We start from the raw sequence: 14,878 nt of genomic DNA on the forward strand, positions 1-14,878 counted from the left end.
AAGAAGGAGGATCCACCAAACGAACCCGAGGTATCGGGATCGCCTTCTTCACCCCGGGAGAACTCGGCACGGCCGGCTTCTCGCGGGGCTGAGAGGACCCCTCCCCAACAGCTCGGGCGGTAACATTCCTGGCAGCAGTCGCCTTCTGTGCCCTTTTAAAAGCTTTCATAGGCTCATTGTTCTTCATTGCCTCTGCAAATAAAACAGAAGTCAAGCTACAAATCAAACAAGTCGAAAATACAACTACAAGCATCATAAGACAAACAGCAAAGGAAACACAAGATACCCAGTTCAGATTGAAGAAGAGAAGGATTGGTTAGAAATTTCTTTGTGTCGAGATGGGGAGGCTGACCCCAACGCTCCTCTAAAACAGTCACAAAGGCTCGCTCAGCCTCATCCAACATGTCCTAAGAGTACCTGGAGACCCTAACATCCTTCTGCCACTCTAAGGGAAAGGCGGGCTCATCATTTTCATCCAAGAAAAAGGGCCGAGATCCTTTAACAGCTCGGACCTTGAAAAAATAGTTTTTAAAATCCCAAAACGATTCATCAAACATGGAAAAAACTTTCTTTCCTTGGGTAGAATGGAAGGAGACCCAAGCTGACTTCTTTTTCACCACGCCAGGCTTAGTCAAGACAAACAAACAGAAAAAGAGAGATTGGGAAGCAGGAATACCAAAACCATTACACAACAATTGGAAGATTTTAATAAAACCCCAGGAGTTGGGGTGAAGTTGAGAAGGGGCAACATTACAAGACCATAACAGGTCGATTTCAAATTGAGTAAAGGGAAGAGTAATTCCAAGTTGACCAAATAAAAAATCGTAGGCATAAAAGAAAGGGCGATTGTCAACAACTCGAGTCGAGAAACAGACTCTCTCGTCAGAGGAAGGAGGAACAAGCTCATAATTCTTCTCATCACCAGAGTTACTACAAACGCTGTGAAACTGCCTAAGCTGAGAACAAAACTCAGAGTCAACCAGCGAGACACACATGAGAACCATGGAGTCCACCCAATCGGCCATACCCGCAGGGACCTGGGAAGGCACCGCTACGACGTTATTTCGGGAAGACATGAGGACAACTAAGATCCTACAAAAGAAAAGAAGAGCGGATTACTCAAAAACATCTCGGGCACGGGTCAAAACATCTCGACGGGCGGATAAACAAAAGGAAAACCCCAAGACTCAAACCAAAAGTCTTGGGGCATCCTTTGGAGGCAATAACAAAAGCAAGGTTTCTAGGAAAAACATACACCCCAGTATCTTTCAAAACAAGGAAAGAAGGCCTAAAGCAGCAAGCATTTCGTCCATCAAATTAAAAAACGCAAAAGTCATCAAAGCAACTATCTTTCTATAGTCTACCAGCAAAAGGACTGTCAACATCAACAAATGCCAAACAGAAAATCACCAAAAGACACAACCTTTCTCAGAATTAGGCAAAAAACCACCATCAAAAGCACAAACAGAAAAGGCGATAGCGTGCAAAAACCTAAAAGCATTAAGCAAAAGCAATCATGCAGAAGATGAAGAAACTCCAGAACACATGGTGACAGACAGAAACGGCGGCAACATGCAAAAGAAAAAGATTCGCACCAAAAAACAAAGAAATTCCAGAGCATGCAACAAGTCAAGCATGATAAAAAACAGAAAGATCCAAACTTTCTCCAAAAAGAAAAACAAACGAGGACAAATACGAAATGGGACTAACCTGGAGACGGAAGAAGCTGCGAGGAAGAGTGGAAGCGCGGAGACAAAGGCTGCCCAGAAAAACGCCAAGTGACGAAAGCAGAAGCGCAAGCGAAAGACAGAAAGTGAGAGAGTGAAAGAAAAAATGTGAAGAAGTTACGAAAAGGGCGAAGGAGAGAAACCATTTTCTTGAGTACAAAATTCAAAAAAATAGAGAAGTTAGGGGAAACGGGGCAATTAAATGCCAATTAAATGCAGATATTAAAACCGCTTGCATTCCCAAAACAGCGCCCGATATAAAAGCGCGCGCTTTTAGAGGAAAAACGTTCTACATTCAAAAACTTCTACAAAGGAATTCGACAAAATACTTGAGTTCGGCTTCATCAGAGAAGGACCGAAGTCAAAGACTCAACCTCAACAAAAAGACCGAGCTCAAGCAGGGGCACTGTTCATACCCTGGGTTGAGTTACCCGACCCGGGATGATTGGCGACAAAGCGACCGACCTCTTCAGGTCAGACTACCCGACCTCTTCTAAAGAGCTCGGCTAAATCGACAGGAAAGCCCAATAAAGGGCCCAAATAGAGGAACACGACCCAAATCCAAAGGCAATCCCAGCCTATAGAGATAAAGGCGGTTCCCTTAAAGATAAGCTGACTTCATCCAAAACAGGATAAGATAAGATAAGATAACTAACTTATCTTATCAGAAAGGTCAGCCCCCACTACTATAAATACACTGGAGCACCCAGGTATAACTCATACTCTGATTCTACTAAAAACCTGCTCAATACCCTTGCTAACTTAAGCATCAGAGTCTCTTGCAGGTACCCCCCACCCTTCGGTGGCAAAGGATCAGCAGCACAACCAGTCCAACAAGTCGGACGTACCATCTCCGGTCGCCATTCACCAACCGGACACCTCGGTTCTGACCAGCACAGAAGATCTCGACCGAGATCGACCTACAAATTCAGGTAACCCTCGGAACAACTGCTATGTTGGTGTTTGAGTTCTCTATTCCTTCATTGCTTAAAGGTTCGAATAGGGCCTCAACGGGTGGAATAGCCACATCGGAATAGGCATCAACGCCACACATGGAAAGAGCTTCTCTTGTAAAATCTAGCACATCATGAAATGTTAACTGCGCAGCTGATGGGCTGGGACAAAAGTTAAGCTGCGGGCATATGCCACCAGCGATGGTAGATACCACCAACCTAAGGTGCTGCCGTTCGGGGTCGGCATCAACTTCATAGCCATGAGGGAAATGTTCTGCATGTGAAACTGACGCCGATATGTTAGGAGAGTTGATAGGAGAGCTTCCAAATGATGGCGATGGAGTTTCTTGTGCGAGTGAGCTGCCGTGTGGAGTGTGGTCGGATATTTGTATGACTTCATCAACAATGACCGTAGGTTTGATGTCGAGTGGCGGCTTCAGAGGTAGGAAACAGGGAACCTTCGTACACATATTATAGTCATTTGCCTCAATGATTAGGAATTTGTCTCCCCCAACAAAACAGACAGTAAGCCATCCACCGTCTTTAAGGCCATAAAGGGTTGAGAGATTTTTGTATCCGGTAACAATTATAGCGGTACGGTGTCCCTTTTCAATGACGACATCAACTTCGTTGCCAGCAAAATCATAAAATGTCATGTAGTTCGGTATTACATCCTTGAATCTCCTAAAAAATATGGATGGTAGTTCACCCATGTCCTGAAAAAAATAAGTGGATTTAATAAGTTCATTTTCGGTAGCAGGGGTGTAATAGTTAATTTTTAAATGAGTAAGAACAATAATAATCAACCACTATCAAGTAGATATATACCATATCCGGATTGATTTTCATGTAAAAATATCTTCCTTAATGATGAAAACCGTTAGACGCCATGCCTAATACGCGATGAAACCACTGATGTTAAGTAATGGATGCAGGTGTGAATGAAATTGTTGGAGTTATTTCTAGCGTCAGGTTGAAAACAAAATCTGTAAATATATAAAAAGGTAGAAACAGATAAAAAGAGATGAAGGTTAAGAGATAAGGGCCACGAGAGTTTGACTTCTATTTGTTTATGGATTTGTAATTGTAATGATAACAACTCTGTAGTGAGGATGTTGTCAGTAAATTCATTGTTTCGAGGCAAGTTTTGAATGCACCGACCCAGCTAGATTACAAAAGTGAGTTACAAAAGTATATTAAGAATATAGTAGCATATATTAGCATGTACTTAGTATTAAGATATTCAACAATAATAGCATATATTGGGATGTACCTAGTATACGCTAAACATGAAAAGCTGGAGATATATGTTATTAGAGAGTAGATATTAAGTAATTACTATGAAACAATAAAAATATGTAGAAAAAATTATTTTGGAATTTATACATGTTATATTAGTTAAAATGCATAATAAGAATTATTATTATTATTATTATTATTATTACTACTTCCTAGTAGTACAGTAACATGATTAGCATTTAAGTTAATTAAAAAATTAAAAAGTAAAATGAAATTTAGATTCAATGGGTACTTTGGGTAACTTAGAAAGAAAGAAGAAGGATTAATAACATAGTAACATATATTTTCATATCCAATCTACTATACATATTCTGTACATTCTGTACATGAGGTTCAGGAAGACTCTCGAATATGTTTACGATAGTGTGGATTGCTTGCGCTGCTTGACACGTAGGAAACGCACTAATGAATGGGCCTTGGTTTCATATATAGTTATAAGATATTTAGAAAAATGTAATATTTTATCTTGCATATTTGATAATTTTACATTAACTAAATTATTTTTTTATACAATGATTATAATTGTTTAAAAAAATAAATAGTGTTTGAACATCGAATTTTGCCCTATTTTACATATACATTAATATGGCTGTTACAAATCCAAAATCATAACTCGGCGTTATGCACCATAACTCGGCATCAGGCGTTACAACTCGGTATTATGTGTTATAATTTGACTCAACGGATTATAGCTTGGAATAAAAATGTCCGACCAGATACTATAACCTACTAATCTCTAATAACTACTCTTCAATATACATGATCAACGAAAGCATAGCCGACCTATTCTACCTCACCTATAAAGGTATGATATTTTATCCTGAGACGACACATTGAATTCACAATACTAACTTAAGCATCGGAGTGCCTTATGCAAGTACACTCCCCCTTTGTTCACACCCTCCGCGACGTGATATATCTCTGGACGAAGAACTCAGACCTTCAAAGCCCGTAGCTCAGCATTGAGGACAACAACTCGGCATCGACTGTCAGGGACCGAGTTATATCCAGGTTACTCACCCAAAAATAATTGGCGCCCACCGTAGGGTCGAGAACATAAAGCCTTTTTTATTTATTAGCCTCAGTACTGTCGCGTACATCCACGGCTGACGCGCCTCTACCTACACCATCTGAAATTCTTCGGATGGTAACCGAGCTACAACTAGCCAACCAACGTATGGCGCAGGCCAACCAACGCATGACAGAAGAAAATCAAAGAATGGAAAATCAGATTGCCGAATCAGCAAATGCTCGAATTGAAAACAATAATGATCGTCATGAACAACCAGAGGATGAAGAGCACCAATCTGATCCGTTGAAACTATTCGAGTTCAAGAAGCTCGGCCTCCGCGAAACGAGGATGGTCAACCAGAAAACGAGGATACCGAGCACGATAACTCTGCAGATCCATTCACAGCCGAAGTTATGAATTTCGAGCTACTAAGAAAGTTCACTTTGCCACCGACCTTAACCCTCTACGACGGGGTAGGAGATCCGAAGAAATACCTCAAAAAATTCAGATCCATAATGATCGTAAATGGTGCTTCCGATTCTGTCTTATGTCGTTGTTTTCCATCTTATTTAGACGGCCCTGCACTTGATTGGTTTTGTTCTTTGCCTGCAGATTCTATCTCTCATTTTTGGCAACTAGCAAAGCTTTTCGATGATCACTTTGCAGGATTTGTAATCTACTTAAATGACGCGGACTCCCTGAATACAATCAAACAAGGCCCGAATGAAAGCCTGATGGACTACATGACTCATTTTACAAAAGTCGTCATGAGCATCCTAGATCTCCATCCCGAGGTGCATTTGCACGCTATCAAGAGTGGACCTCGACCAGGAAAATTCTAAGAAGTAATTGCAGTAGCCAAGCCAAAGACCCTGGCCGAGTTTCGCGAAAAGGCAAAAGGACAAATGGATATTGAGGAACTTCGACAAGCTCGGAAGGTTGACAAACCTCAGTACAAAGACGAGGATAAAGCTCGGGACAATAAGAAAAATTTCAAGCTAACCCCTCGTTATGAGTCATACACTCAGTTCAATACAAAAAGGGACGACATCATCAAAGAAATTCTCAACTCCAACCTGGTCAAGCCTTCGCGAAAGCCATCACCTATCAAGATGCAAAAATGTCGACAAATCCAAATATTGCACTTTCCATCAGAAGTACAGCCACATTACTGACGAGTGTGTCATCGCCAAGGACCTCCTAGAGCGATTAGCTCGACAAGGTCACTTGGACAAATATATCAATGGCCACGTACAAAGGCATACCCCGTTTCCTGCTGACAATTCGTCGGTAGGACAACACTCCCGTGACAAAGAAAGGACAACCTCAATTCACCCCAATCAACCAGGAGGAGTTATTAACTGTATTTCTGGGGGTTTTGCAGGTGGAGGAGCATCAAACTCAGCAAGGAAGCGTTCATACCGAGCTATGTTATTGGTTGAGGGAAACCTCGGCACCAACCAAGCACCCTCCCATTTTCCTCAATTGACATTCCAGGACTCTGATTTCAACACCAATACCACAAATTTAGATGACCCAGTCGTCATTACCATTCAACTAGGAGACCTTTTGGTACAAAAAGTACTATTGGATCCAGGGAGTAGTGCCGAAGCTCTTTTCTATTCCACCTTTCAGAAATGAAGCTAAACAACAACATGCTTCAACCTTCCACTGGAGATTTAGTCAGTTTTTCAGGGAAAAGGGTCCCGGTGATGGGATCTGTGTGGTTACAAACCACACTGGGTGAGCATCCATTATCAAAACTTCAAATGTTCAATATTTAATTGTTGACTGTTTTAGCCCATATAATTTAATCCTTGGCCGACCTTTTTTAAATTGGTTCAGTGCTATAGTATCTACAATTTATCTTTGCGTTAAGTTTCCTATGCAGGACGACCTCATTGTGACTATTCACAGTGACAATCGTGAAGCTCGCCCATGTTATAACATCAGCTTGAAAAAGCCCAACCGTCATATGGGTTCGCATGTAAATAACATTTGCAACTCGGTCAAACTCCCAGCCCTTGCAGATCTTGACCCAAGGGCCGAGGCTCTCGAAAGACCAACCCCAACAGAGGACTTACAAAAGGTTTATCTTACAATGATCCTAACAAATTTACTTATGTAGGAACCACGCTTAGTTCGGTAGAGAAAGTTTCATTTCAAAATTTTCTACAACAACATGCCAATCTCTTTGCCTGGACTCCTGCTGACATGCCCGACATTAGTCCATCAGTGATTTCACACAAATTGGTACTAGATCCGTCATTCCGACCCATAGCCCAGAATAAGCGAAACCTCGGTCTCGAAAAGAAGCAGGCATCCTTAGAGGAAACCAGAAAACTGATCAATGCTGGCTTCATACAAGAAATCCGCTTCACAACATGGTTGGCAAACGTCGTCATGGTAAAAAAGCATAACGGTAAATGGCGCATGTGTGTTGATTTCACCGATCTCAACAAAGCATGCCCAAAAGATTCATATCTCCTACCCTCTATTGACTGTTTAGTAGATAATGCTTCAGGTTATCAAACATTAAGCTTCATGGATGCATATTCTAGTTATAACTAGATTCTAATACATCTATCTGATCAAAATAAAACAGCATTTATTACTGAATATGAAAATTACTATTATAAATTTATGCCGTTTGGACTTAAGAATGCAGGGGCAACATACCAACATCTTATGGACAAGGTATTCACTAATCAAATCGGCAAAAACCTCGAAGTTTACGTCGACGACATGGTGGCCAAAACAAAGCTCAGTCACAGCCACCTCGACGACCTCTTAGAGATCTTCAACCAAATTCGTCATTACAATATGAGACTTAACCCAGAGAAATGCGCCTTCGAAGTTCAGGGAGGTAAATTCCTTGGCTTCTCTTATTAACCGAGGAATTAAAGCCAATCCTGAGAAATGCCTAGCTATATTGGACATGACAAGTCCACAAACAATCAAAGAAGTCCAACGACTAATAGGGAGACTTGCTGCATTATCTAGATTCCTGCCTTGTTTAGCATCTAAATCTTTCTATTTTTTCCAAACTCTAAAAAAGAAAAACAACTTTAATTGGACTAATGAGTGTGAAGAGGCTTTTACTAGCATAAAAAACATTCTTTCAAAACCACCAATTTTATACAATCCCTTCGGGGAGAAGAACTTTTTTTTATATTTATCTGTCACTGACTGGGCAATAAGTTCTATTCTTGTCACAGAAAGGAACAAGCAAGAACAGCCGATTTACTTCATTAGTAAATCCTTACAGAATGCCGAGCTTCGCTACTCAAAGATAAAAAAATTAGCTTTGGCTTTAGTTTTCTCAACTTGGCGTCTCTGACCTTATTTTCAAACCCACGTAGTCCACATTCGAACTGATCAGCTATTAAGACAAGTGCTACAAAAACCAGAGCTGGTTGGCCGACAGGTAAAATGGTCTGTAGAACTTTCCGAGTTCGACACCAGATACCAAAGCTGAGGTCCAATAAAGTCTCAGTATATTGCTAATTTTATAGCCGAATTCACCGTACCAAGCTCGGAGAACAACTCAAAACAGTGGACTTCATATGTGGATGGGGCATCCAACCCCCAAGGTTGTGGGGCCGGAGTTTTACTTGAAGATGAAAATGGCATAGTCCTGGAACAATCTCTACATCTTTCTTTCAAGGCAAGCAACAATCAAACAGAATATGAAGCTCTAATTGCAGGCCTAAGGCTCGCAGCTGAACTTAAAATTTCAAACTTAAAGGTATACTGTAACTCTTTGCTAGTCGTCCAACAGGTAAATGATTTCTTTCAAGTGAAGGACCCCCTATTAGCAAAATACTTGGATATTGTCAAAAAGATTATTTCTAACTTCTCAACAATTGAGCACAATAGCTGAGCTGATATCTTATCTAAGCTCGCTAGTACACAAATACCAACTTTTACTTTATATCAATCTTTGCTATATGAACCGAGCATAAAACTAACCGAAATTTTAAGTGCTACACAGGAAGAAGATTGGCATACACCCTACATAGAATATCTCAATACTGGAGTAATTCCAGACAAAATTACTAATGCTCGGCAATTTCGCCGGCAGGCATCTTTCTTTACCATATATAACAATTCTCTATATAGGCGAGGTTTTTCTCGTCCACTTCTTAAGTGTCTTTCTAGGTCGAAGGCTGAGCTTGCGCTTGCTGAAGCACATGAAGGTATATGTGGCACTCATGTTGGAGCACGAAGTTTGTCATCCAAAATACTATGCGCTGGCTTCTTCTGGACAACTTTGCAACAAGATCGTAACAACAAAGTCAAACATTGTGACAATTGCCAGAGGCACTGCCCAATCACACATCTTCCGGCCGAGGACCTTCATAGCTTCGAGATAAGTTGGCCTTTCAATCATTGGGGGCTCGATATACTCGGCCCATTCCCTTTAGCAAAGGGACAGGTAAAATTTGTAATTGTTGCAATTGACTACTTTTCGAAATGGATAGAAGCCCAACCCCTAGCCAAAATAACATCAAAACAAATAATATCTTTTGTATGGAAGAACATTGTCTGCAGGTTTGGCATACCTCGGCACATTATCACTGATAATGGTCGCTAGTTCGCTGATCACAAGTTTACCTCTTTTTTATAGAATCTCAAAATCAAGCATCACTTCTCATCGGTAGAACATCCATAAACAAACGGCTCGGCAAAAGCTGCCAACAAAGTCATCTTACATACTTTACGAAAGAAACTTGATGATGCAAAAGGACTATGGGCCAAATTAATCCCTGAATTGGTATGGGGATACAACACCACAATCCACTCAACAACAAAAGAAACACCCTTTTGGATGGTATACGGATCAGAAGCATTGATTCCCTTAGAAGTATCTTAATCCTCAATCAGAACTCAAATAGACGACCAACATCAAGCTCGGCAGATAGACCTCGATACACTTGAAGAAATCAGGGATATTGTAACTCTCCGGCACCGAGCAGCGCAACAAATCATAGCTCAGCGCCACAATGCTAAGGTCCATCCCCAATCTTTCCAGCTAAACGATTTGGTTCTTCGGAAAACAGAGCAGGCCCGCCGACCACCATCACATGGAAAGCTCGCCGCAAATTGGGAAGGCCCATTCAGAATTGTTGAAGTCCTCAGAAATGGAGCATATCGACTCCAATATTTGAATGGTACAACCATATCTAATACCTGGAATCTCTCTTCTTTAAAACAATACTATAGTTAAAGTCAGGGATAGGCTTGTACTCTTTTTTCTACTACCAAGATTTTTTCCAAAAAAGGTTTTGCTTGGAGAGGTTTTAACGAGGCATGCCTACCTGCACCTTTGTAAACAAAGGTCAATAAAATATCATATAATTCTAGACCTCTAATTTGTCTTGTCTATTTTTACTGACACCTCTAACCTTAACTTACCGAACTATATTCGCAAGCGCAAAGGTCAAACTTTTGACCTATATCTAACAAAACTACAAATTTGATCTACCCCTGCAAGTCCAGGTTCCCAAATTACATCTCTTTGAGATACACTAATCAAGCAAATTATTGACTGAGGTCATGTAAACTCTAACAAAAACAAATACCACCAGCAAACATAGGTATTTCTAAAGTTAAATCAAACATTTGCATATGCAACAGCTCACAGCAAACAAATAACAATCTCAAACAAAATTGGCAGCAAGTCATATTTACCATCAACTATCGCTAATCTAACATAAAGATTTAGCAAATTATAAATAAGTCAACAAAAGCTCCATACAGAGCAAACAGACCCAAGTAGCATAAACATCAGTATTCGCAAATTATAAATTACATATAAGGTAAGCTAATCAATATTCTCCTCTTCTTCCTCAATTGCACCGTCATCCTCCACCAAAACCCCATGTCGGACGATCTTGCCTGGATCCATTGGGGAAAAATCAAATTCTGGGACCAAAAACTTTGCCTACAATGAAACCCATTCAAAACCTTCAACAAACGAATCCAAAATTTCCACCTCTTTTAACTTTGCTGTTACTTCAATTACTTGAGCACTCATGCTAGAGAGGTTGGCCTCCTTCTTCTTAAGATCTTCCACCTCCTTTGCATAATTCACTTTCATCGACTTCAACTCTTTCTCCTTCTCAGATAATTTAGACTCCAGCTCAGCTACTTTAATGTTTTTTAATGCTAACTCCTCCTACAAACTTGGATCTTGCTTCTGCCCAGCAAGCTTCCTATGCTTATTTTCTTGGCTATGCCCTAAGCTGACCAACCAAAAACCAAGCACCTTACAAAACCAAAAGCACCATGCTGATTAACAAAAAAAAACATATATATAATACTAATAAACAGCAAAAATGATACCTGCATGTATTGACCAATGGCAACATCCCCAACCTCGTTCACCAAAGAAACATCTGCCGACGATTGAAAAACCTCGTCGGCAATGACCATATAGGGAAAATCCTTCTCCCAGACAAATGAGCCGTCATTTTGGTTGGCAATGTCATGCAACTTCTTTGGATTTTCCATAAAAGCATGTATCTCTTCAATCGGAACTTCCTCTCTATCTTCATCAGAACCTTCAGATAGATCCACTACATCCGTCTTTCTCTTCTTCATTATAACCTTTTTTCTTCTCGGCCGAGGCTGATTAACCTCGCCAACACCAGCAACTTTATCAGCCTTCGAAGTCGACCCCTCTTTCTCAAGGTTTTTGCTTTTTACCTGAGTTCTTAAGGTGGCAGCGGATACCCTGGGATACTTTCTTCCTAAAACAAAACATCCAGTTATCAAATTATAAAGTCAAAACATACAAATCAACAATTCAAAATCTCACCTAGGTATTCTACCATAGCTTGCCTATTTTCTTCCCACTGAAGTAAATCAAAAACCGAAATCAATTCCTTCCGATCAACAACATCCACTAGGTATTCAATAATACATTCAACCCTTGCACTAATGGTTTCAGGCCCCAGAATATTTTGAGGCTCTGAACACCACCAAAGGGGGAATTTCTCCCCCAAATGCTCGTACATATAAAAAGAGAAATCACCCTCAGCATTTGTAACTTTCAAATACATTTCTTTAAAGTCTTTAAACGAAGACTTACAGAGTTTGAAGACAGCAAACCTCGGCGAGCTGTTCAAGTTCACCAAACCCCCCTTCCAGATACCTTTTGCATGGAATAAAGAGAAGAATAACTCCACAGAAGGAGTCTCCTCCAGAAACTCCATCAAAACTTTGAAGCTCCGCAAAAAAGCCCAACCATTGGGTGGAGTTGTGAGGGCGCACAGTTCAGTTGTTTCAGAACCTGGTATTGAAAATCAGTGAAGGGAAGCTTCACCCTCAACTCCTCCAGAACACAACTATACATATAGAAATATTCAAATCTTTCTCCCTTATGATACACACGATCACTAGAAGAACAAGGGAATAGCTCTAAACGAACCCCAAACCACACTTAACAATCTTACTCTTATCTATCTCCTTGACAGCTTCTTCATCTAAGAACAGAAAATAACGTTTTCTAACATCATCATTTACCCAATCATATGACCAATCAACCTTCTCCTTTCTCTCTTTCTCAAAACCCATCAGAATGACTCAAGCAAAGATGAAGAATAACAGAAATTACAAGAGAACAAAGAGAAAAACAGCGTACCTCTTTTACTCATGCTTCTTCACAATGTTTCTGATAACAAGGAAAACTAGTGCAACCTAACACAACCTTTTAGATTCCAAAGATTTTAATTAACCACTACAAAACTGTTTTGAATTCCACCCCAACCATCCCATCAGTTACATCAAAGGAAATACAGCACATTGGGAACACGCACATTCCTTAATGGGCATTTAATTTTTCTCTCTCCTACTCATATCAATAGAAATCGCAATTAAATAATCTTTTAATAAAGCATCTTGAACTGGAGGCTCCAAGGCTAATTCAATGGCCGAGTTATGGCTCAGCAAAAGCTCAACCTGCTTCATTAAAATGCATTTCTAGGCCAAGATTGGGGCTATGATATGGCTGTTACAAATCCAAAATCATAACTCGGCGTTATACACTATAACTCGGCATCAGGCGTTACAGCTCGGTATTATGTGTTATAATTTGACTCAATGGATTATAGCTTGGAATAAAAACGTCTGACCAGATACTGTAACCTACTAATCTCTAATAACTGCTCTTCAATATACATGATCAATGGAAGCATAGCCAACCTATTCTACCTCACCTATAAAGGTATGATATTTTATCCTGAGACGAGACATTGAATTCACAATACTAACTTAAGTATCGGAGTGCCTTATGCAGGTACACTCCCCCTTTGTTCACACCCTCCGTAACGTGATATATCTTTGGACAAGAACTCAGACCTTCAAAGCCCGTAGCTCGGCGTTGAGGACAACAACTCGGCATCGACTATCAGGGACCGAGTTATATCCAGGTTACTCACCCAAGAACATACACCATCTATAGAAGTATACAAATGTTTTTAAAACAGAAGCATTGAAAATGTTATACATTGATGAAGTTTTAGAGAATCACAATGTCATTTATCAATTTTAAGGATTTTTTTGGTTGGAAATCTGAATATTTTGGAGTCAAACGTAATTTACTTTAATATTCATGTGTTGGAACTTAGAATCTAGGTGGTCTGGTAATATAGTTAGTTGTGATTTTCAAATGTATGAGCTAATATTTTGTGATTGATAAATAAAAAAATTGTTATGCATATATTTTTAGATTTTAAAAATTAAGAGTGTTTTTAATACATTTTAAAACTAATTTGTAAGTTTTGAAATGAAAAAGGTCCCATGAACTTTTTTATTTAATTTAATAAAATATAATTTTTACTGAATTATGTAATGGCCAAATATTTATCTATATATGTTATGTACTGTGTTCGAAAATATATAAAAAAAATGCATCTCAGATATGTAGTAATCGGAATATGGCACATGCTCAATGTTACATATCTTAGGTGCATTCCGGGATGTGATATAAATGCTGAAAACGGATATTCGGTGCCCAAGATATGTGTGTAATGATTTGTGGTCTCAGTACTCGAGATATATTGAGCTCGATTGTATATAAAGTGCATTTGAGATGTTTTTCATTTGAGTGATTTTGTTAGTTTTGGAAAGTTTTAAAAGCATATATGGCTCAACATCAGAATTACGTGCACTCAAAAAATATTAACAGACTAAATGCGACGTAACATGTGGTCGAGGTATTGAATTTTAAGGTTGGTTTGTCTATCCCTTATTTTAATTAGTTGATTAGTTAACATGTTAAGATATTTTGACTTATTTAGTTTTAGTTGATATGAATATATGATAGGATATTTCGATTTAATTAGTTAAAAAATATATTAGAATAATGACATGTTGGATTAACTTATTTTAATTAATCAGTTTTTATGTTAGGATAGTTGAATTTAAGTAATTAGAGTACGTATTAGACATGTTTGTATGGTCATATTCCGAGTGCAACCAAGTTTTTTTTTTAATCTGGATCATATCCTAAGAACACAGTCTCTGATTTATGTAATTAATAGTTTTTTTTACTGTGTATCCGAAATGTGTAACGGTTATTTAAAAATAGTAATTTATCTACACATTATACAATTCAATAAATATTATATTTTATTAATTTAAATAAAAAAATCCAAGGTCCCGTCTATTAGAAATAAGAAAAAAAAAAGAAAAAACAACAATTTGTACTCATAAACTTTCTGAACGCTGACAAAAGTACCTATCAAACAAGAAAATTGTTATACCCATAAAAGATGGGATCTGTATGACAAAAATTTGGAATAATGTTTATAATTATGAGTTTTTGATTGTTTTGTATTTTTTTTCTTTTATTAATTTGTATGAAACTGGATTAAACTCTT

The 14,878-nt window shown here is 38.9% G+C and overlaps 1 protein-coding gene across 1 annotated transcript; it reads right to left on the reverse strand.

Moving 5' to 3' along the window:
• Positions 1-1,342: 1,342 nt before the first annotated feature.
• Positions 1,343-3,655, reverse strand: LOC112724095 (uncharacterized). Its single transcript, XM_025775369.3, has 2 exons — positions 3,509-3,655; positions 1,343-3,396 (listed from the first exon to the last, which is right to left on the reverse strand). Exons 1-2 carry the CDS (start codon positions 3,527-3,529, stop codon positions 2,656-2,658), a joined length of 762 nt encoding a protein of 253 aa, XP_025631154.1. The 5' UTR covers positions 3,530-3,655; the 3' UTR covers positions 1,343-2,655.
• Between the last annotated feature and the right edge of the window lie 11,223 nt (positions 3,656-14,878).

The sequence above is a fragment of the Arachis hypogaea genome, chromosome 11, assembly GCF_003086295.3.
Source record: "Arachis hypogaea cultivar Tifrunner chromosome 11, arahy.Tifrunner.gnm2.J5K5, whole genome shotgun sequence".
Taxonomy (NCBI): domain Eukaryota; kingdom Viridiplantae; phylum Streptophyta; class Magnoliopsida; order Fabales; family Fabaceae; genus Arachis; species Arachis hypogaea.

What these genes read in the sequence shown, in the direction of transcription:
- LOC112724095 (XM_025775369.3), bottom strand. Translation starts at nt 3,529, where the DNA reads ATGAAAATCAATCCGGATATG. An exon ending in TGAAAATCAATCCGGATATG is followed by an intron (nt 3,397 to 3,508) that starts GTATATATCTAC and finishes TATTTTTTTCAG; the next exon opens with GACATGGGTGAACTACCATC.